Raw genomic sequence first — 25,008 nt, 5'->3', positions numbered from 1 at the left:
AAAGCCTCTCATTAGAAATTCCGTTTGGACGACGTGCAATTGCGAGAAGTTGTATTGCGGAATCAGATCGATACATTATAACGTGCATTTAAAAAGAGAGAGAGATAAATTCTCGGCGCACCGTACGTGATAACCCTTTTTGTAATCGTGCACGATACACGAGGGGTCGAGTTAAAAATTCTATTCCGCGGAAAGTTAAAAGTGCATACGCAACGTTTCGCGCGATTGTATAGTTTCCTCATATACAGAGAGGCTAATTTCGCGAATTTCGCTTTAATTTATTTCCTATTGCTCGTAATATTGTTCCAGGATCTGTTCCGCTCCCTTTTCGTAATTTCGCGGAATACGTTTTACACGATAATATACCTCCTATTAGTACTCCGCCGCATGATATATGTAAAGTCGGAAGAATCATTTGCTCGATTGCGACTCGAGACGGAGATACATCGTCCACGGAATTCATAATTATTTCGAGAAATCAGATAACACTCGATCAAGTATATAAGAGACTAACTACTACTTCGAAATTTATTATGAACAAATTATTAAAAAATTATCAATATTATGAAAATATTATACAAATATTATGCGTATTGAAAATCTTTGTAATAATATATTCTAGGGAAAAATATACTCGCGTGTGCAATTTTGTGACACATATAGACGCAAATTGCATATCTTTTACTTTTTGTGTATATTCTACCACAGCATTAATAATGTGAACAAATTATGTTTTCAAATAATTAATATTAATTAGTTGAAAATATAATTTGTTCACATTATTAATATTCTCGTAGAATATGTAAAAAGCAATTTGCATATAATCTGAAATTCAGTGATGCAAATGCAGCGATATATTAATCATACAATTCGCATCTATTTAATAATCTTGACATCAAAGATACAAAAATATAACTTTGACAAAGAATAATTTTTCGCAATCATTTTTCGTTTCAGATGAACATTTTTTATTAGCTAATTGGTCGTAATCGCTGTTTCTTGAGCCCAATCACAACATCAATTTTCAAAAAAGGAGAATCCATCATTGCGCCGAGCGTAGGAAAGTGAAATATGATACAGCAGTTTTCACAATCTTGAAGAAAAGAAGGATCGACACACATTGTAAGCATAAAATTAAAATATAAAATTGATTATATTATATACGCGGTTGAAAACTTATCGAGAAATGTGTTTCAATTATATCGCGTGGCGGATAATTAATTTTTTTCCGAATAAATATTATTGTCCAATATTTAATAATAAAAATCGACCAAACTGGCAATAATTTATTAATGATGCTTAATTGAAATACAACGTTTATTAGATAATGTATTCTTAAATTACTAATGTTGGCGTTTATAATTTAAAATTATTTGAGTGATTAATAGTTGGATAAATGTTATAATTAAAATTTCATGTTAATGTTCATAGATTTACTTGAAAAAGATTGCAATGACAGTCGTTGTATTTCAATTAAGCATCGTTAATAAATTATTGCCAGTTTGGTCGACTTTTATCATTAAATATTAGATTAGTTATTACTGGTGACCTTCACAATTCATTATTTGAAATATTATTGTGCCATGTAATTACAAGTTCGGAGCAGAATGTCTTACCGTAGCGAACGTTTGCATGCATAAAACAAACATACCGCCGGCCGTTAATACACAGGGTGGTTGCGTTTTCATCATCATGAAAAGAACGAGTTTCTTCGTTCTGGGCGACGCATCATACCATTTTAAATTTATTCTGCAATTATAGAAAAAAAATATTCCAACTGTATAAATTTCGAAATCAATTGTTATTCTCAAACACTTCCTATTACACAGAGAGAATTTTCTATTAGAATTTACCCTGAAAATCGTGGTAATCATGTACAATATGGTATTACCACAATAAAAATAGTAATATCTATCGCAATAAAATATAAAATATGTTCGACGAATTTTATTATGTACATAGTAAAATTTACTAGGTACATATTAATATTTTTTATTGTGATAAATATTATAATCAGAAAAATTCTTCTGATTTTCAGGGTAAATTCTGAAAGAAAATTCTCTCCGTGTATAAATTTCATGATTTTTCGCCAGTATAATTTAATATTAATTATCTTGCTCTTTTTGCATACAACTTATATACGTACAGATTAGTATGAAGATATCCGCTATAATCTATTAATTTCTGAGCATTCAAACATTCGAAGCATAAATGAAATAGTAACGCCCACGATACCGCTACTAATTTAAGAAGCTCAGACGAGTCGTCCGATTTTGTCACAGCCTAAACAATTACGTTAATTGCATCAGAAATTGGTCAATTAAATTTTGTCGCAGAGGTAGTAAATATATTATCAACATCTAAATAATAATTAAGTACGTGCCAAATCGAATGATATTTCTATAATTACATACGTGATAAAAAGAGATTGTTTATATTTACTTGTTCTTTTTAATATATTATAGAAACCAATTCTAAATTCACGAAATTATCTATCTGTTTATTTGACGGGCTAATTTTTAATTGATGATATTCGCGTTATTGATTATATTACTGTAATAATAAATACGATGCACACATACCCCAACACCCGTAATGCTTATAGCCAACATATTGAGTCCAGCATGGAACAAAAAATGTTTGGAGTAGGCAGCTTCTATGAGATTGACGAACCTTGATTCAAAGATAAGAAAATGTGATACGTCGCACCCTCGATATTTAAACAAAAATTGATCAATCAAGAACATTCGCGTGAGACCTACATCATTTGAATTTGATATTTAGAAACAAAAGAAACGCTTTTTTTTATCCCTTTGTCGGCGGACACCGGGTCACTAATGATCTATATTTTAAAATTGTTTTATTTGATATTAATTATTTTTGTTTTCTCTTTCTATTAATTATCATGTAGAAACTGTTTTTCTAGAAAGAAAAATATAATAAATCTAGATACATAAAATTAAAATCCACACATACATGGTGATTCGAAACAATCTGATGTCCTGGAAATATCACATTCCTGAACGAATTCTGAGACAATTTTTCCTCAACGAAAATGTCGAGAGAGGCCATCATTTTTTGCATGTTCCCAATTTTTGCCATCATGTATCTTCGTAATAAACCCTTAAATTAAAATTCTATCAAAGTAAACTCTACATAAAATTAATAAAAAAAGTGCTTTTATTAATATTTTATTTTCACAAGGCTGTTTGCAAAAAACCCCTTATTTTCAAACGCTTATAACTCGAAAACTATTGATGTCTCGACTTTTTCGTTGAGGAAAAATCATCTCAGAATTCGTTCAGGAATATATTTCCAGGACATCAAGTTGTTTTGAATAATCCCTGTATATATTATAAAATTTTTAGAATATTTTTCGGCTCTCAAATTCAATACGTAATATATATATATAATACATAAAAATAAAAAATGTTCTTCTGCGATAATGTATAAATTTCCACTAGGATGAAAATTCGGGTATGTGTGACCCAGGGTCCGTTGTTTTGGGTTAAATATCGTATTATAATAATTGCACACACCTTATAGCCTCTCTGTGATTGTGAACACACTGTATCATATTTCGATACGCCTTATCCTCCGAAACCGGAAGATTGGCGTCCGTCAAATATTCTCCCTGCAACGCTCGTTCTATTCGCGAGCTACATAGGAATAATTAATCTCAGAGACAAATTCTTTCGTGAAATCTCTTGCCAAAGGAAAGAGAGACGCCTCTACTCACCTAGTCACGATAAACAGTCCGCAAACGTGTTGCACAAATATCACGAAAATCGCGTCGGTCGCGACGATGGAAGTGACGCAAATCACGGCGGTGAGATATCCGTGGATTAAAATTGGAAAGTAATATTTATCCATGTCGACGTAATATTCGACTCTGTGCAACATCGGCCGAGTTTCATTGGCAACGTGAAATATCAACGGTGGCACAGGCGTCAACATGAATATTATCGTTACTGTATACATCGCGTCTAAAAAAGATCAGACGTCGATCAGGCAATTTTTAATTAATCGCACAGAAGAAAAGGAATCCTTGATTATCAAATATATTTTTATTCTTGAACGCTATTTGATTGATTTAAGCATAGAGTGCTTTTTGTAATCACGAATCTTATTTTATCCTCAAGATGTATTCTTGTTTTAAAAATCGTTATATGGTAAAAACAAACTTAGTCACATTTGAACTAAGAATTATTATACACTTTGTTTTAAGGATAAATTGTCCTTTATCCAAAATTATATATATTAAGGCATATTATTTGCATTCTTTCAAGGATACTGTTTTTTCTGTGTGGATAAACCAAAAATTTCATATTACTATACTGACAAATGTAAATGGTCGAGAATTTTCTTCCGTTCTCGGCACACTTTTGAAGAATCTCTAAGTCACTGGAATTTCTCGACGAGCGAAAATCATCTCGTACTCGATCGAGTAATGCCCTCATCTGTATAAATTCACTTGCGTAAATTATAATTAAATCTGAATTAACGGTACGTTCTGAATACACTCGAGACAAATAACGGCGATTATACAGGGTGTCCGGTAACTAACGGACCAATGATTAAGGGCGGATTCTCTGGCCAATTTGGAGACGATTTTTCCTTAGCAAAAATGTTGAGAAGTCAATAATTTTCGAGTTATAAGCGATTGAAAAAAATGGGTTTTTTGAAAACTAAACGTTTTGGAGTTAAAAGTCTAACATAATTACATTCTTCAGTTAATTTCAGGTAGAGTTTACTATAATAAAATTTTAATTTGAGGCTTAGTTATAAAGATACATAATGACAAATATTGGAAAGTTGTAAAAAATGATGACCTTTTTCGACATTTTCGCCGAGGAAAAATCGTTCCCAAATTGACCAAAGAATCCATTTGTAATCGTTGGTCCGCTAGTTACCGGACACTCTGTATATACTCGTAGAAAGCTACTGTACGTGTGATCGATGAAATAATCGCACCTACCTCATTCACGCACAGCATGGAATTCATTACCTTCGTCATGCCTGATATGTCAATCATTATCGGAGTAAGGCACTCGATCACGATATCCATGTCGCGAATGTCGGAGAACATGCTGCATAACTTAAACGAGATAATTCTTATGACATACGCGGAAGAAGGATCGTTAAATCCAGCACGGGCGAGGATGATTCGCGGATTCGTTTCCCCGAAATAAAAGCGATATGACGTTAATCGTCGCTATATACCTTTGCGAGAAATTGCGAACAAGCTATGGCCGCTATGACGATGACTATAATATAGCTCGTCCTAGAGGATTGGTAAGGCCACTGTCCAATGGCCGATAATAGAATTTTATTGACTCTGTAATTGCGACCATCGAAGAAGTCCATTTTCCTTAAGTTGATAGAGCACTGACAGAAAGAAAAGCATCGCACCGGCCCTTTGATCCCTACCACGTCCGCCAGAGAGATACTAGTCGTATCTTATTGCATGTTAACAATTCTTTTTATGTAGCTCGACTTGGGAAACAATTCTGCCAATTAGATTACCTATAGCCAATGATTGCGAAAAGTATATAGCTAATTCTGCGATTTGACATTTCGCCCACGCAAAGTCAAATTACTAAAATTTGTCCTACCACTTTGTCTCTATTACCTGTCATTTCGATTGAAAGTAAGTCAATTTTCGAGATGTTCCTTCTCATCTGATGTCGTCTCGATCCGCATGTAAATCTTTCCTTATTACGCATTGATGAATTGAATTGTGTATAATACAGAAAATAAGCCCGGGAAGACTTAACGCTATCAATGTTTCATTATCATGTCTCGACGATGCAATCAGAGGACCTTGCAGCTTTCTTTTAAGAAATATATTTACAGAAAATAAACGTTTGAAGTGTACCAAGCATACATAGGGAACATGAGCCACGAATATGGGAGATTGCAATTTAGTATGTATGATTATTTTATTGGAGGAAATATATATATATGTGTTCATAATTTTAAAGATATTATAATTACATATACATTCTGTAGTGTTTTTAAAAAACTTTCAAAAATGATCTTTTTTTACACATGTTTTAAACAGATAAATTACTCCGTGAAATGTACCGCAAGGAATGTGCAGCGTAGTTTAAAACATTTTAAAGGAAAAATTTAATAGGATAGGAGACGTGTTCGGGATTTTGCCACGCGATTATGGTGCCATATGGCTCTCGGGAACGATTCGTTCTCGAAATAAGTGTCGAAACTGAAAACAGCAACAGTCGATCTATCACGCGCTCGTCACGCGCTCCACCCTATAGATAAAATTTCTAATTGGATGCGGAATTAAATGGAAAGCTGACGAAAAGTTAATGACTGTATGACGAGGGTACTTTCAATCATGGCTGCGGTTAAATTTATCAGAAAAATATGTCGAATTTTTTTCAATATATATCGTTATATATGATTTGATATTTCGAAAAAAAAAAAAAAACATCGAGTCGCGCGTTGTTCATCAGACATGTTTAAATATCCATTCAGTGCGGTATTGATTAAATTACTTTGCTCGTCCGATTGCAAGGTGTCTTTCCTCTCGAGTGCACTCGAGTTTCCTTCCCCTTCGACTTCTTTATCACGAAATCTCCCGCCTCACCAACACCTTACACCTTTCCCCAAACTGTAGCGCGAATCGTATAGGATTATTAAAAAACCTCTATCAACGACATCGCAAACGCGCATGTACGTAAGTGAGAAAGAAAGAGAGATATAATTAATTTTCATCCGTCGTCATTCCGCTTTTATTTCATTTGCAACGAAGAAATCTAAAGACAGCTGCACGCGCCGTTATTTCAACAAAAAAAGTTTAATTTTTTGTCAGATTTCGATATTTTTTCGTTCTAAATTTCTTGTTAATGCATTCCCCATATTTGCCTATCTTGTCTGCTATTAATTATCATTATCTCATATACTGAAATAAAAATTATTGAATTCGAATAAGTATTTATTTCAATAGCGCCAAGTACATTATTTATATTTAAAACTAATAATATTAATTTAATATATGAAAAATATTTATTTGTTTCAAATAAATGATTTATTATGCAGTATTGAAATAAACATTTATTAATTTAATAATTCCTCAGTGCACAAATAATAAATCACACTTTTCTAATTATACAAAAATGTTTAACATTGTTATATATAGATACATACATTGTAAAAAAAATATGTAAAATTACATAAACAATAAATGTAAAATTACATGATAAATAATAAAAAGGTAAAAATTTCTATTATTTATCGTGTAATTTTACACTCATTATTTATGTACTTTTACATATTTTCCTGTAATATATTGCATATTTTTTTACAGTGTAATTATTTTCGTCTGGTTTAAGAATAAAAGCTAGAAGCTTGAAATATCATATTGTCACGATTCGGGTCCCATTGGTACCGCTAACATCAAGGCGGTTCAATCTTACGGTAGAGAGCATCGAACATCGGGGGTTTAGGTTCGAACGCAATCTCTCTTGCGAGGGCTTCCTTCCGGCGCGGCGCCGTGCGCATCTTTATCCCGAGATCTCTCGTCCTCGAGTCGGCTGGCCGACACCTTGCGGCTCTTCTCGTTATGCGCTCGGATGCCACGCGCGCCGAGTCTGGGCCCGTTCCGTTCCGTTCCGAGGGGTAGATCCCCGTGGGAGATGGATATCGCTAATTGTCTCAAGGCGAATGGGCCGTGATGGTAGCAGCACGCGACCGTTGTATTCTACCGGCCCTTTTCCTCCCTTTTCTCCCTCTTCATTCGCCTTTACGATTTCTCTATATCCTACAGACAGTGTTTGCTATTATCTAAATAAAATTATATAGTATATAATATATAGTATATATATTATATAATATATATTATATAGTATATAATATATATATATATATATATATTTTATAATATATATAATATATATACTATATAATATATTATATAGTATATATATTATATAATATATATTATATAGTATATAATATATTATATAGTATATATATTATATAATATATATTATATAGTATATAATATATAATATATATATATACTATATATATTTTATAATATATATACTATATATAGTATATAATATATTATCTAAATAAAATTATATAGATGATCATCTAAATGAAGTTTTGGCGTCATCTTATCTTTATATAGATAATAAAAATATGTAATGATAATAAAAATAATATCTATGTATCTGCATCTTAGATGAAAAAAATATTATTTAGAATAATTTTCAGATAATTTTGATTTAGAATTATAGCATAAAAATACATAAAATTACTTAAATAGTAGAACTTAAGCAGTAAGCGATAAAAATTTATAAATAAAAATATGAATACATATATCTCTTTTATAATTTACATTTTTTTAAATAACTGTGTTTACATAAGCAGTTTTAAAAATTATTATCTAGTTTCTGAATGTATAATAGATGAATATAATTTTATCTCTTCACTATATATATTTAAAACAAAATCATCTTCATCTTATACAAGATGAATTTAAATATTTTTATCTCAGCTTTATCTAGCTAATTTTTAAATCTAAGCACAACACTGCCTACAGGGCATTCACTCGATCACGAATCGATACTGATCGATATCGTGCGAAATGCTTAAAGATTTTTAATGTTCTATAAACGTCACATCGTTATGGTGCTATATTAAGAGAAGAATAATTAGGAAAAATAGACTGCAATAAGATAAAAAAATATGTTAAATTGTTCAATGATATACTATCAGAATCGTATATTTTTATTTGAAAACTCAAACTCCTGACACAAACGAAACACCCTATACATACAATCCTTCTATCTCAGTTGTTCACGTTATCTTAATTTCTAGAATTTAAAGACCCTTCGATGCTATCAAGGCATTCTCTCTCTTCTCACTCATCGCCGCCTTTTTAATCCTGTGTAAAAGTCTAATGAAACATCGGTGGCTTTAAAAGTTCGATTCTATCTGACTAATGATAACACGATGATACCGATATAAAGAACAGCGGATAATAGAATTTTAATTTTACCTATAATCCTTGAAAATAATAAATTCAAATAAAAATCATACGAAAGTGCATCAAAAGAATCATCGTATTCTTTTTTGTCACTTCGATATATATTTCTTATATGCCAATAAAAAATTCTAACACCTGAATAGAGTTTTACATAATATCGATCTATGCGCTAAAAATTGAAAGATCTTAATTCTGGATCGGCAATTGAATTTAAAAAAACCTGCAATTATACGCTCTTTCTTATTTTATATATATTTTCAGATTATGGAGGACGGAAAACCGCATTTTTGCGAGGATCGTGATGTCCGGTTTCCTCTTCCCGTGGTATGAAAAGAACAACGAAGATGTTCTTTTCATACTGCTTACACACAAATGTAGCGCGAATATAATACGACACATATAGTTATTGCACGTGGCGTGGTTTCTATTGTGGAAGCATCTGTCGTTCCGTCCATCGGTCGTCGTGACGAACCGAACGCTGACAGCGGAGGAAGAAAAAAAGGCGGGAAATCGGAAATTGAAAGTTAATTTCCGCGCGTATCGCCGCTTTCTTCCATCGTCCGATATATCAGCGGCAGAAAACTCGGAGGAAATATCGTCGCGATATTGTAATGGACTCAACATCCGCGTAAGCTTTTAACAAATCGGCACGGGTGAAAAATTCCAACAATTTATATTTTATCGCTTCTCAATCAATTTTTTATTAACAATGATATATATATATTTACAGGGTGTCTATGACATAAAAAGTCATACCAGAAAATATACAGATCTCGTTATTTGGAGACGATTTTTCTTCAGCAAAAATGTCGAGGGAGACCATCATTTTTTGCATGTTCCCAATTTTTGCCATCATGCATCTTTATGACTATATATATATAACTAAACCTTAAATTAAAATTTTATTAAAGTAAACTCAACTTGAAATTAATTGGAGAATGTAGTTTTGCTAATATCTTGTTTCCACAGAGCTTAGTTTGCAAGAAACCCTTTATTTTCACAATCGAATATTTTTGCCGAGGAAAAATTGTCTCCAAATAACAAGATCTACTATATATTTTTGGTGTGACAACTTATGTCAGACAGCCTGTATATATGTATAAAGTATTATTACTTTTGTTAGTTTTGCCTGTCACTTTAAATATTGCCCGATAAAAGGAATGGGAAAAAATGGACTTTAAAATCCGCAACGATTTTTCTTCAGCAAAAATGTCGAGGAAGGCCATCATTTTTTGCATGTTCCCAATTTTTGCCATCATGCATCTTTATAACTAAACCTTAAATTAAAATTTTATTAAAGTAAACTCAACTTGAAATTAATTGAAGAATATAGTTTTGCTAATATCTTGTTTCCACAGAGCTTAGTTTGCAAAAACCCTTTATTTTCACAATCGAATATTTTTGCTGAGGAAAAATAGTCTCCAAATAACAAGATCTCCTATATATTTTCGGTGTGACAACTTATGTCAGACAGCCTGTATATATGTATAAAGTACTATTACTTTTGTTAGTTTTGCCTGTCACTTTAAATACTGCCCGATAAAAGGAATGGGAAAAAATGGACTTTAAAATCCGCAACGATTTTTCTTCAGCAAAAATGTCGAGAAAGGCCATCATTTTTTGCATGTTCCCAATTTTTGCCATCATGTATCTTTATAACTAAACCTTAAATTAAAATTTTATTAAAGTAAACTCAACTTGAAATTAATTGGAGAATGTAGTTTTGCTAATATCTTGTTTCCACAGAGCTTAGTTTGCAAGAAACCCTTTATTTTCACAATTGAATATTTTTGCCGAGGAAAAATTGTCTCCAAATAACAAGATCTCCTATATATTTTCGGTGTGACAACTTATGTCAGACAGCCTGTATATATGTATAAAGTATTATTACTTTTGTTAGTTTTGCCTGTCACTTTAAATATTGCCCGATAAAAGGAATGAGAAAAATGGACTTTAAAATCCGCGACAATTTTTCTTCAGCAAAAATGTCGAGGGAGGCCATCATTTTTTGCATGTTCCCAATTTTTGCCATCATGCATCTTTATAACTAAACCTTAAATTAAAATTTTATTAAAGTAAACTCAACTTGAAATTAATTGAAGAATATAGTTTTGCTAATATCTTGTTTCCACAGAGCTTAGTTTGCAAAAACCCTTTAATTTCACAATCGAATATTTTTGCTGAGGAAAAATAGTCTCCAAATAACAAGATCTCCTATATATTTTCGGTGTGACAACTTATGTCAGACAGCCTGTATATATGTATAAAGTACTATTACTTTTGTTAGTTTTGCCTGTCACTTTAAACATTGCCCGATAAAAGAAATGGGAAAAAATGGACTTTAAAATCCACGCTAGCGTATTTTTTCTCTCTCTCTCCTTTTTCAGGCCACCGACCGCTTCTTGGCGAACCGCGGCGTCTCGCAGCGCGGGCGTGCCTGCGGAGCGGGCATCGTACAACCTGAAGAGAAGAGGGGTAGGTACAGAAGGAAACCGAATGAGCCGCTGCCAGGTGTACGCATCGCCTATAGGGATAGGTAGAAAACAAGGTGGGTACCATATGTTGATCTGCTGACGGACGCTCCGGCACGCGCCGAGCGCACTCAAACTCGAGCCTTTACACCGCGAGGATCTCGGATCTACCCTGGTGTATCCTTAAAGCGAGAGCGTCTCTGACAGTTCAATCCCGACGCTCCTTTTTGCGCGAGACTGTGGCATAAGAGACTCTAAGTGAACGAGGGAAAGATGAGATTAGCGTGAGAGAGAGAGAGAAAGAAATCGATCGGATTGATTTCGGATAGGTGATGTGCCGGATAGTAGGATCGATATTTTTCGAAAAATTTCCCTCCTGACATTTATATGTATATGTATCTCTCGTCAGGCATGATTTTAATTGAATTCGATAAACGAATACGATAAAAATTACTGAAGGATCAACAATAAAGATTGAAAGAAATTTGAATTCATTGATCGCAGTGTACATTAACATTAAGTAACAAAAATATATGTCGTTACTCGATTGCGTCGACAAACTCAGTAGAATGTGAATGAATCAGTGATGGATCGTGCTTTAACTCTTTCTTCAGCGTGACATCGAAAAAATCGAACAAGACTGCAGAAATATCATGAAAGTTCGCTTATGTAAAAGGTAGAAAGCTTATACATTTGCGAGAAAAAATTCCACTTAATGGGACAACTCTGAAGCAAAAGCAACTAAAATAACAATCTACAATTATGGCTCTGCTGTCGAATCATCATTGCAACTACCAGAACATGCAGTCCGAGATGCTGACACCCGCGTACGCGAGTTCGGCGAGAAGCTACGACCCTTTGTATCCGTCACCGTACAACTCCCCGAACTACGATTCCACGAGAATCGCATATCGAGACAATTGCACGCACGAGAACGAGCTCACGCCGCGACGGGAGGTCGAGACGCTGGATTACGCCAAGGACGTGGTGCCAGAATACACCAAGACCCCGGAAGGATACGAGCGCGGATCGTATGGCATCCTGACGCCTGTCACGCCGCAAAGGTAAGTTTTTCTACCACAGATTTTATTGGGGTGTTTTGAGGAGAGGACAGGAGATTTCATTCAGAGGTTCGTCATTATAAATAAATAAATATATATATATATATATATATATAAATAAATAAGTAAATAAATAAATTAATTAATTAATACATGAGTAAATGAATAAATAAGTAAATAAATAAATTAATTAATTAATACATGAGTAAATAAATAAATAAATAAATGAATAAATTAATTAATTAATACATAAGTAAATAAATAAATAAGTGAATAAATAAATAAATGAATAAATAAATAAATAAATAATTTCGCAAATTTATTAGATACGAGCCGCCGCACTCGATGGACCAGGCAAGATCACCCCGATTGATGTTATACGAGGAAAGTTCGATGGACTATCACACACCGACCTATTGCTACGAGACTCCTCCGCAGGAACCGAGATACCAGCCCCTGGAGAACAGCAAACCGATCATCACGATTGTCGAACCTCGCGCCAATTGCTGGGAATCAATCATCCCGACACAAGTAAATTTGTTTGTCATATCGCTTTTTCAAAATTAATTCGGTACAGTTTGATATTGCGTTGCTCTGAATGAAATTAGTAATTAATCCTCTGCTAATAAACGCTGCATCATTCACGATCCATGTCTTAATTATTTCACAAATGCAATAATCGAAATAAATATTTCAAGGTGCATTATACAGAAATATCATACATTTTTATTTTGAAAACATTTTTCTCTCTTTTTTAATTATCACATAAGTATTTTTTTAGAGCAAGTATATATTTTAGAATACAATATAAATAATTAAAATCTATTATTATATAAGATTCTAATTTTTGCGAAAATATATATAAAAAAATTGACCCAGAATTTTTATCAATGCGATTATGTTACCCATTATTCGAGAGTTGAAGAAATATATAATTAATTATGATTCTAATAATCAGTCATAAATATTTTGAAAGAAATTAATTCGAATTAACATTCAAAAAGGATCTCTTTATTACTCTTTAAAGGAACTCTTTATTACTTTGAAAGAAAAAATGCTAATTAGTACTTTGCAGGACGGTGTGTATTTTTAATGATTGAGCGATAATTAAAAATGAAGCATGCGCGATTCGCTAATCGAGCCGCGAATTTTTTTGCAGAAAATACCGACGACACCGCCGGTGAGTCCGCGAAAGGGTCGACGAAGATCGCGCGACGTCCCGCCGTCGCCGACGGTGCTAAAGCGTCGTCGTTTAGCCGCGAACGCGCGCGAAAGGCGACGCATGAACGGATTGAACGACGCCTTTGACAAGTTGCGCGAGGTCGTGCCGAGTCTCGGGACCGACCACAAGCTGAGCAAGTTCGAGACTCTACAAATGGCGCAGAGCTACATAGCTGCCCTGTGCGATCTTCTGCAGAGGCACGATAGCAAGAGATAGACCGATCCGCTCGAAAAAATGCAAGTACCTTCTTTTATTCCCTGTAAATTTCAATTTCAAGTCATCGAACATCGATATTTGATCGCTTGAATCATGAGCCTCGAGGAAGAGCCTTCGATATATTGTATATTATATAATAATCTAATTAATCGTTTTATGAGAAAAAATCTGAATTAATTTTTTTAATAATTTTCTTAAGTTGAAAAGTCAGTCATATTTTAATTTAATATGTTTTGAGAATCGATATTTGATCGTTTGATATCTCTGATCTCGAGGAAGCCTTCGGTATATATACAATAATTTAATTAACTATTTCTTTTTGTGAAAAAAGAATCTGAAAATAATTTTTTTAATAATTTTCTTAACTTGAAAATAATTTTTTTGTAAACTTTTAAACAAGTTCATGAGACTGCTGAATTGTTACTATTTGAAAGTTGAAATATGTCAGTCATATTTAAATTTAATATGTTTTGGGAACAACTTGTGTGTTATGAATAATTATATAGGAAGCAATAAGTAGTCGCTAACTAAAGTTAATTTATTACATGGTTTTAGAATGTAAAACGAAACGCACAGATTATATTTCAATGAATATCCAAAAATGTGACAAGCCATTTATGGCATCTATTGTAATAAGACTGAATTGCATAGTTAACACCACTATCATTATCATTCTCTATCAAACTTGCAAGAGCGATTTTACTAATAACTATTTCTATCATTATCGTGCGATACGTGACGAATTATCTAATTATGTTTTTAATATATATGTATATATAATATGCTGCGAATTTGCAGAAAGTATATATTTTTTATAATCTCTTATAATTTGAAATATATTTCTAATGCATTTTTATTAAACACTAATACATCGAAGGTAACATTAACTTCTTTTTTATATATATTATAAATATGTATATGTGCATCTGTGTCTTTATAATATTTATTGTAGTTTAAGAAGAAGAAACACAGCTAAAGATCCAAAGAGTAAGCGTGACAATGTAAAAGATGTATTTTTTATTTTAATTTTGTAATATACATATATATTACTTTATTTTTACAATTTCGCTGAAACTAAAAAAATGTAATTTTTTAATTATTTCCGAAAATATTGGGCAGAAAAAAAACTGTAATTTTCCTCTCTCTCTTTTATTGTATTCTATTAGTTGCTAATGAAAATATTTCTTTAAGTTAAGAAAAGTTTTATATTTATTGCTATATTATATAGATTATTGCTATTCTCTTTGGCGAGTCATAAAACGTGTAAATCGTCTGTTGTAAATTTATAATTATTATTGTATCTAGTCAAGAGATTATTACAGTTATTAATTTTACTAATTTCTAGATGATAAACGCCAAAGATTTAAAATAGCAAGAAAATTGTAAAGAATAATGTCGAAGAAATTGCATTCAAAGAGATTATTGTATAATCGACCAAAGATTTTTATAAATAAATAAGAAGTGTTATAAATGTATTAAATAAGCAAATATGTCATATTATATATCTCGTAAAATTATTGATTTATTTTAAAATATAGATAGATGTAAGAGATTAATTGTATCAAATAAAAATGATAGAATGATTTTGTATACTCTTGTAAATAAAAAATTGTACATGGAATGTCGGATAAAAATATAATTAATAATAACAGTCTGTGCAAAAATAACATAATCAGATAAAAGATCTATAAGTAATAACCACTATATGTATATATTATGTATGAAAATTAACATTCGGCAAAAGAGTTAAATATACTTTCATTATCAACGCAAAACATTTTCGTTTGTTCTGCAATAATACAATTTTTTGTAATTTTGTTTCGCTACTAATTACAAGTAAATATCGATAAAAATCGTTTAATATATCAAAAGTGAAAAAAAAATAGAATAAAAGATAAAGAAATGTTTGCAATATTTTCCGAATTTTAATGTGATCGGTATTTTACAATATCAGTCAATGTTTATTATATAATTTGATTTTGTTGCATCAATTATTTTAAGGTGAATCGGATTTGATTAAGCAGAACGAATCGCTACGTAGCGCGACGTCGTACGCCAAACTGCATACTCTTCCGGTCATCTCGTGCATAAACGTTCGATTTTCCGGTGCTGCACGCGGGCGCGTGACCGGCACACGCACTTGTTGCTCACCTTTCCCCTTGAAAGTCCCCTCTTTTTCTCTTGCAACAAACTCCCTTCCGGATACGAACGATTGCCGCGCACTTGCCTCGGATGGCGCCTTCATTATTTTCAGTTTTGTCATCGCATACCGTCATTTTCTCTCTTTCGAGGCGTCGTATTTATATATAAGTCGCGGATATGACATATGTATGTATAATATTATTGTAAAATGTGCATTTTCGATACCGTGAGAATTTCTTGCCATTCCGTATATAATTTCGCTCTAATTACTCGCGTTTGCTTATTTATTCCTCGATTGTGTGTCTGTGTGTATGTATATGTACGAGTATGTGTGCATTCGTCATTTCCGAACAGACGAACGCAAATTAATATAGCGCATATGACAACTGACAGCTGTTACTGATATTATACTCAGGCACATTGTTCTCGTATTGAACTGTAATATGTGTATAATTTATTTATAACAGCTGTTATACTCTTGTCAAAAAATTTATTTGTCATTAAATCAATGATTCAAAAATGTAGCAATCATTCAGGGACATTTACGAAATATATTTTTGCAAAATAAATGCGATTATATAAAGAATCGAAAAATGCAATTAATTTGTCTTATGTAAGCATATTTTTCACTTACACACATATAATAAATCATAAAATATTTCTATTTGTAATCAAAAGGCTTGTAAAAATATAATCATTTTTAAAATTTTATTTGTATTTTATTTCTCTCATTATATCACTGCTTTTCAATGACACTCGTTGCACTAAAATAGCACAATCAAAAATTAATAAATACAAAAAAAAAATAAAAATAAAAAAACGAAATAAATTTTATTTGTATTTTATTTCTCTTATTATATCACCGCTTTTCAATGACACTCGTTGCACTAAAATAGCACAATCAAAAATTAATAAATACAAAAAAAATAAAAATAAAAAAAACGAAATAAGAGTATCGATGCTCCCTTTCTTAAATGGATATATTGAATTTCAGTAGAAGGGAATGTCACTTGTGCCCGGACGCTTGTCGAACAGCATCCGGGAGCGAGCGGACAACATTCCTGAGGACGATCTCGACGATGGGTCCTAAGAAGGCGATAAGAGTCACCGAGAGAACGAGAGGGAAACCGCGCGGACGAACGTGAAGCGACATAGTGAGACGTCAGGACGATTTGCACGCGTGAGAATATGACGCGGCGTCCTTAAAAGGCGCTCCCCTTTGATTGATCCGGTCGTACGGTCAATTAACGCACGTCAAATTGCTCTCGGCGGATTGATTATCGCTCTATACGACCTCTCTCGAATCGGAGCCTTTTGGTCCATCGTGGATGTGAGGCAAAAAAGATCTCGAGGATAAAAAGTAGGCAACGCACGTCAACCGGATATCAAGTTCTTGGCAGCGTGGATTTAACAAAAAAAAAAAACGGAAATCTTTTCCTCGGACCTTTTGGGGAAATGTTACGTAATTGAACGTTAAAAACAATTATTTCGTCAATATACGAAATATAGCAAAATGACAGACGGAGAGTTTCTACGGAGTTTCAAAGAATTTGACATTATATAGGGTGTCCCAGAACTAGCGGAAAAGTTTTTAATGGCAGATTTCTGGTATCATTTGAAGACAATTTTTCCTTAGTGAAAATGCATTTTTAGCATGTTCCCAATTTTTGTTATTATGTATCTTTATAACTAAGCTTTATATTAAAATTCTACTAAAGCAAACTCTATCTAAAATTAACTAAAGAATGTAGTTCTAATAATATTTTATTTCCACAAGGCTTAGTTTCTAAAAAATCCTTTATTTTCAACTGCTCAGAATTCGAAAATGATTGGTGTCTCGACATTTTCGCTGAGGAAAATCGTCTCCGAATGATACCAGAAATCTGCCATTAAAAACTTATTATAATTCTGCTTCGATATGAAAGATGAAGATTGAACGAACTGTCCAAGCTAGCCCGGAAAGAAGGGAAACAAACAAATCGGAATACGAAGACCCTCGATCGAACCCTTTCCTTCCGTTAGATTGGCGAAATCAAGAAGAAACAAAGTCAGTCTCGTTTGAAAATACGTAGGCGGACAGCGGCACGTGCCCCACAATAGAGCTCGTTAGCGATTTCGTATGATTTCCTTTTTCGTTTCTTTCTCTAGATGGACGTCCACCTTCCTGTCGTAAATAAGGATCCCTTCCAGCACCAGATGTCCAGTAATTAGCGATCATTAATTACCTGAACGGACGGACCAGCGTTCGGTTATACTGAGAAAGAAGGACAGAACTTTCGATATTCTACGATGTATTTATTCTAAACGTAAGCGATTTTTTATTCCTGAACTACATTATATATATATATATATATATATATATATAATTAAATATAACAAAATAATATACAATTAAATATTATATATAATATATATTATATGTATATAATTAAATCTAAAAACACAATTTAATGCTTTTTTGTACAATCTCACGCATTTTGAACAAGTTCAAAGGAAAATAAAATTTTTTACCTACTTATTAAAGTATTGATATTGAAAAATTTGATATGTTAAAAATATTATTTTAATAACGATAAAAAAATAATTGACTTTGATACTATACTGTAATATAAAACGTATGGATATACTGTGATACAATGATTTTACAGCGTATATAGCTTTAGTTTTGAGCGGAGTCTGTGCAAGCCAGAAGAGAAGCAAAGTTGATATCCCGTTAAAAAGAAGGGCGTATACAAGGGCGCGGATACATTTCCAAAAAAGAAAGAAGAGACAGCGGGGAACTGAGACAGATTTTGACCGAGTGGTCACTCGATCGTGGCTGTAGGGCGTGACCAGGAATGGTCAAGCATCGAAAGGATCGCTGAAAATCGATTTCAGGCACAATTTGCGCCGATCGCGCCCTTTTTCCAGCGGGAAAACAAATTGGCTCGGGAGATTCGATTATCCTTTTCATTTTCCTCGCGTTCTCGCATCGATATTCAGCAAATTGTACACGAAAATTCAAACGTGTGTCGTTAAATGTATATGTTGAAAGCACGGTCTTATATACAGGTCAGGACACTCATGAAAATAAAGTGTATAAAAAATGTAACCGACTTGGCGGCCAATTCAAGCCTGTCATATAATATATTTCACTATTTTTAAATAATTTAATAAAAACTATTCTTCATATTTAATGTTTATTCCGACGGTTTTTAACCGTGTTTATTTTTTACATTTTTTTTTATGATTGTGCACAAGATCTAATACAAAACTGTCAAAAAACTGTGAAAATAAAAAAAATCTGCGCTGGCGCACATTGAATAAATCGGCCTGACAAGAACATTTGACAGCTTGTAATCGATATAGAAGTGTCCTGGCCTGTATATAAGACCGTGATTAAAAGTATATCGAGAGATCATCGACAATTATATTATCTCTCGGAATAAAATTTAGATTGTCCCGAGGGAGACGATGCGATTCGTTCCAGGTTGCAGGTACAACGAGAAGAGACGATGAGCCGGGAACCGAAAATTTCGGGACACCTTTCGCTACCCTTATGGTGTCAAAGTCGGCACCCCGGACGAGATCAATTTTATAGCCATCTGACTCCGTGTCGGACGGATTTTTCTAGGACGTAAACTCGTTAATCCTTTCGGACGATCAGAGAATGATCGTTGATACTAACGAGAGGACGCGCGGAACCAATTATCGGAATCAGTCTAACTCGTTCGCAGGAAATCGCGCCGAAATTCGTGATCAGATTTTTCAGTGTAACTACGTCTTGAAAAATGTATTTTATATAAATTTAAAAAAAAAAAATCGCAAGCCTCTCTACAAGAAAGGAATTATTAATTGTTTGTATAATAATCAATCTTTAACTCAATCGATAACTACTGAATAATATAAATTTTGGATCAAAATTGAATGTTATTGTATATTTTAATCATATAAATTTCGTATACTTTAAGCAATCTTTTTAAGTATCTCTCTCTGTGAGTATCGCGTTGACAAGATATATTGACTTAAAAACATCTTGTTTAAAAAAATATATATATAAAGATAGAGAGTATGAGAGCCGATGGATGTTTTAATGAGCAGTTTGTAATCTCCGTATCAATCTGCTTAGTCATTTAACTTCATGCTTTTCATTAAGGAGAAGCGTGCGGAAAAATAAACGAGCGCTTTGATACGCCGACTGATTAGCTTTGCTCGCTAGTTATTAAATTAATCCTCGGAAAAACTCGTCGAAAAATGACCGAGCGTTTTTCTTGCTTATTCGTGGCGACGACAACGTCAAATAAAAATATTTTCGAACGCGCAATTAACGCGCTTAATCGATATATCGCGCGCAGACGATATTCAATGAAGAGAAAAAGAAAGAGAAAAAAAGATTTCCTCGAGCGAGAGCAGTCCGATAAATCGTAAGTGTTGCCATATTGCCGATCGCTATGATATAATAATCTGAGTTCTCGGTAAAGATGTCCCCGGAGGACGTGCATTCAAAGAAACTCGTTGCCCAACCAGAAACTGCACGAGATAGCCGGTTTTCGAACGCCAGTTTTCAAACGTTAAGTTGGGTGATCAAATTCTTTATATATTCCTACGTTCTTTTGTGAAAATATATAACATATTTAAAATCTCATATTTAAAATAGAAATTAATTTATATATATGTTCTCATTATTTTAATGCATTAATACTTTTGACACTCTCATCAATCTTAATAAAATCTCTCTGGACAATATATATCTGCAAAAATTTGCTAATATGAAATGAAAGCTTCTATTTTCTCTTGTTTGAAGGATTTTATCGTAAGAGAATATATTTCTCACGATAATTCATTTTCTACAACAAATTTGTGAATTTCTTATCATAAGAATCGAAGAAATGTATCTTGAAAGTGATAAAAAAGAGACATCGATATCTTTCGATTATATATAATATTATATATATTCATTATATATTCAGAATACATATTTCACATCAATTGCTGCTGCTATTATTCCTAAACGACATTTTTCGACAAATTAAAAGATATACATAAGAAACAATAGAATAAGAGCACGGACGTTGTGAGTCTCGAAAAAATTATTAACTTCAAAGTATCGATTGTGTAACTTTTTCTAAAGTAAAAACGTGAAAAGTGAAAAATTTCGATTTCATTTTAAAACCAATGCGTGATCGGCGGAAATTTTTCACTTCTCAGGTTTTCACTTTAGAAGAAGTTCCACAATCGATACCCAGATCCGAAAGGACATTCACCGATCGAAGCACCATCAGGTCCACCTTTCGCCTCTGGACTTCGCGAGTGTCGATCGAAATAAAAAGACCAAGGATTCTCCCGCGATTCTAATCGTTCGCGACATGGACACACATTACTGCCATATGCCGTGCGCGATATGTTTCGTATATTTACATCTCGATCGGTATAAATTGTTACCTTGGCATTCGTACGCCCTGACATTATCGCCCTCGTGTCTCTGAATTCGCGTCGCACTCTCTATACGGCCGCGACTCCCTAAATTATTGCGTTCGCGGACGCCATATTATCGGCACGCGCCCTGTCCGAAACATGGCGCACAGATGACCACTATGATGAATACCCCTCACGGTCAAATCCCAAAGGACCGATTGGCAGCAGTGGCAGCACGCCGCTGATGGGACAAGATTGGCGAAGGACCATCCCGTCGAAGATGGTCATTGCGATTCAATAGTCGGAAACGTATGCTAGTGTCTCGTCAATTCTTATACAGTCTACAGCGAGAAAATTCATTGTTACAAGTAAGTTGCTAATTAAGAGCTTAGCAGTTCTTTCTTTACGTAATTGTGTTTCTTTTGATTCATTCCATTATTATTTGTTGAAGTTGGGGTTCGAAATTAAGACGAAAACACATACTAAACAGATAATATTTGACCAAGAAAAAATTAGTCCGATATCATTTACTTGTGAGATTTAATATTCTTTACGTAATTGTGTTTCTTTTGATTCATTCCATTATTATTTGTTGAAGTTGGGGTTCGAAATTAAGACGAAAACACATACTAAACAGATAATATTTGACCAAGAAAAAATTAGTCCGATATCATTTACTTGTGAGATTTAATATTCTTTTTATTTTAATCGACTATCGGTCAGATTCTAACTTGAAGGTCTTTGACAGTCATTTAACATGAGACTGTATAAATATTTCGTTGCGTTGCCAACTGATCCTCTTGTAATTGCATATCTAAGGTCATCGACTGTTAGTTAAGTACGATTCTTCAAAGCAACCTGTTTGGCGCTGTACGTGTCCATCCTAACTGTAAATGTTGCATTACGTGGCGATACGAATCGATGTAAGAACCTCAAACTACCACGGATGCAATATGCAAAAAGGAAGAGAGCCAGAAAAAAAAGTAATGCAAAATCGATGACAAATGCGTACTGTCCATCCAATCGAACAATCTTTCAACGTAATCTTCCATGCGGGTCTTTATAGCGCATCATAATAGGTAATAGTTCCTGTGTCAAGGAAGACTCTCGCGCGTATTGTCGCGCATCAGAATTAATGTTACCGGACGCGCGAGAAAATATATTTTAACAAAGATATACGTTTCCATATAAGGATCTCTCTACGAGAGACCGAGAAGTAAACGAGCGCGCATAGACGAGAAATAATCGAAGACAAATGCGCCGTCCAATCGCAAAGTCTCTCCGCCTTTCGTTCCATACTGCTAGCTCAACAATTACAGGGTCCAGCAGACTTAATGAAACAAATTCCCTGACTTTTTAGTATTATTTTTTTCCAAATATATCATTTGCATATATCTATGTAATAAATCAATTAAATGTTAAATCATGAAATCCTTGAGATATTTTTGTCAACAATGAAAATATTCGGAAGATTAAAACAATTTAAAAAATAATCGGACTTTAATGTTTAATATCACGTTTTAATTTATAATTAAAATATTTGTATTGCGATGAAGAAGGCTTGAAATGTCAGCCGAAACGTTCGCATAATTGTTTATTTCTTATATATTTATTTTCTCATTTTAAATACATTTTATTAATATTATCTACACATAAATGTTTATTTCTTATGTATTTATTTTCTCGTTTTAAATTAATTTTATTAAGATTATCTGACAACTGCATTTTGTTTAATATAGCTCTTATAGCCCTTCTTTGTTCACAAACATTAAGTTCAATAGAGCTAACTACTATTTTTATTAAAAAATAACACATTAAAATCAAATAACACGACGATGAAAATATAAATTAACGAACGAATTGATTTTTAATAACACAGAAAATTAGCGTCCGGAAACTGGCAGTCAAGAAAAAGTTTACATTTATTTAATAAAAATTTGGTTCCCACCCCAAGATAGCTCCGTGCCGGCAATCGCGTTTTTCAATAAGTTCGATAGAAATCGAGCGAGCATCTATCCGAGATCGAACTAACCTGTCATTAAATGATTGTTAGAGGGGGTGCTCCGTTGTTAACGGGCCTGGCAATTAGGGGGGTAGTTAGCCCTGCGCACCCTCGTTTACGGTGGCAGACCACCGCTGACACTGCTGCTGTCACGCTCCGCCGCTCAGGATGTAACCGATGCAACAGATGACACTGACTTCTCGATTGCGCGCCATGCTATATCCTCGTATCATGACGGGAGCCCCCGTCATTTATTGCTCCCTGGCTCGTGCCATGTGGCGATTCCCTCCTCGTCTACGATCAGAAACGATCGCCCCGAACAACGACGACGTGTCATCGGTAAGCCTAATTTACGATCTCTCTGTGTTTCAACCTAGTTCATCCTAACATTTTTCGATCGACCTCCGTATATTTAAGCCTTTAAGTCGATTTCTGCCGGAACGAGTCTAATTCTTCATTTTAATGAATTTTTATTCGAAGAGATATCCTTAAATAATATATATAAAAATGGCATAACATTATGATCTGTAATTACGTAATTAATAGAGAAAAAAGATTTTTCTAATATGCAATATATATTAATATTTTCTTGACATATTTTGATTTTTTGAAGAGTAACTCTGCCGTGACGAGCCTAATTCTTGATTCTGAAGAATTTTTATTTGAAGAGATATTCATAAAAAATATATAAAAAATGGCAATAAAAATCGTAATCTACAATTACGTAATTAATAGAAAAAAAAGATTTTTCATGCATCGTATATAGATTAAAATTTTCTAAGGAACTTTAATTTTTAAAAACTGAGAATACAAGTAATTCATTTTCATACCGTAAAGATAGAATTTTGTAAACGAAGAATCGTTCGTCGGACAGTCGGAAGTTTGAAAAGATTGATCTCCCGGGTTGTCGAAGAGAATCGATGTTGTCCCAAACTATTTATTGGCAAAATACCGTAATACCTCTCTTTTCAAACCTCGCGATTTCATCTGTCGGCACGTTTCGTAATATAAACTCGCGCCTACGCGACGATTTGTCGACGTTCGACAGGATAGATCCATTAACGGAGCGGTCGATGAAAATTTATGGAGATCCGTTCCCTTTTTCTCTGCCGTGTCGGTTGCGACTATTGCTACGAGGGTTTATTGCGACGACAGGTAACCTCTTGTCCCTGTCTCGTTGCCCTCCGATAATGGCCGAGCGATTTGACGAGTAATTTGCAGTCGTCGCGCCGATCATAAAATACCGCTATCCTGGACTTGGAGGCACCGACAAACGACCTAGACTAAGTAAAGTGTTGTGTTGAACCGCTGAGTGTTACTGTAGAATGACCATTTATCTGTCTCTCACATATTGTCCCGTTGCCTTTCACAGATCAAAATCGATAATTATCTGTGTCCGCAATATATGATTATTACGTTCCGCTCGTCAATGGCAGTTTTTGAGCTATCAATTATCGACGATATTCTGACATTAATTC

The 25,008-nt window shown here is 33.5% G+C and overlaps 2 protein-coding genes and 1 long non-coding RNA gene across 3 annotated transcripts in view; 1 reads left to right on the top strand and 2 right to left on the bottom strand.

The window, feature by feature from the left end:
* LOC146724969 (uncharacterized) overlaps positions 1 to 25,008 on the bottom strand; it is a 154,975-nt gene that overhangs the window by 73,543 nt on the left and 56,424 nt on the right. The window lies entirely within an intron of this gene.
* On the bottom strand, positions 1,012 to 5,377 carry LOC114936912 (odorant receptor 13a-like). The gene is made up of 9 exons (XM_029310259.1): positions 5,224 to 5,377; positions 4,979 to 5,098; positions 4,343 to 4,460; positions 3,740 to 3,986; positions 3,540 to 3,659; positions 2,583 to 2,673; positions 2,147 to 2,283; positions 1,617 to 1,749; positions 1,012 to 1,093 (listed from the first exon to the last, which is right to left on the bottom strand). The coding sequence occupies exons 1-9, from the start codon at positions 5,365 to 5,367 to the stop codon at positions 1,043 to 1,045; spliced, it is 1,161 nt and encodes a 386-aa protein (XP_029166092.1). The 5' UTR covers positions 5,368 to 5,377; the 3' UTR covers positions 1,012 to 1,042.
* On the top strand, positions 12,096 to 13,992 carry LOC114936929 (uncharacterized). The gene is made up of 3 exons (XM_029310279.2): positions 12,096 to 12,557; positions 12,881 to 13,085; positions 13,714 to 13,992. The coding sequence occupies exons 1-3, from the start codon at positions 12,256 to 12,258 to the stop codon at positions 13,990 to 13,992; spliced, it is 786 nt and encodes a 261-aa protein (XP_029166112.2). The 5' UTR covers positions 12,096 to 12,255.

The sequence above is a fragment of the Nylanderia fulva genome, unplaced genomic scaffold (genome assembly GCF_048542155.1).
Source record: "Nylanderia fulva isolate GAGA-0341 unplaced genomic scaffold, ASM4854215v1 Scaffold11, whole genome shotgun sequence".
NCBI lineage: Eukaryota > Metazoa > Arthropoda > Insecta > Hymenoptera > Formicidae > Nylanderia > Nylanderia fulva.
Note: the sequence above shows the minus strand (reverse complement) of the source record. Positions and strands in the feature narration are given on the sequence as shown.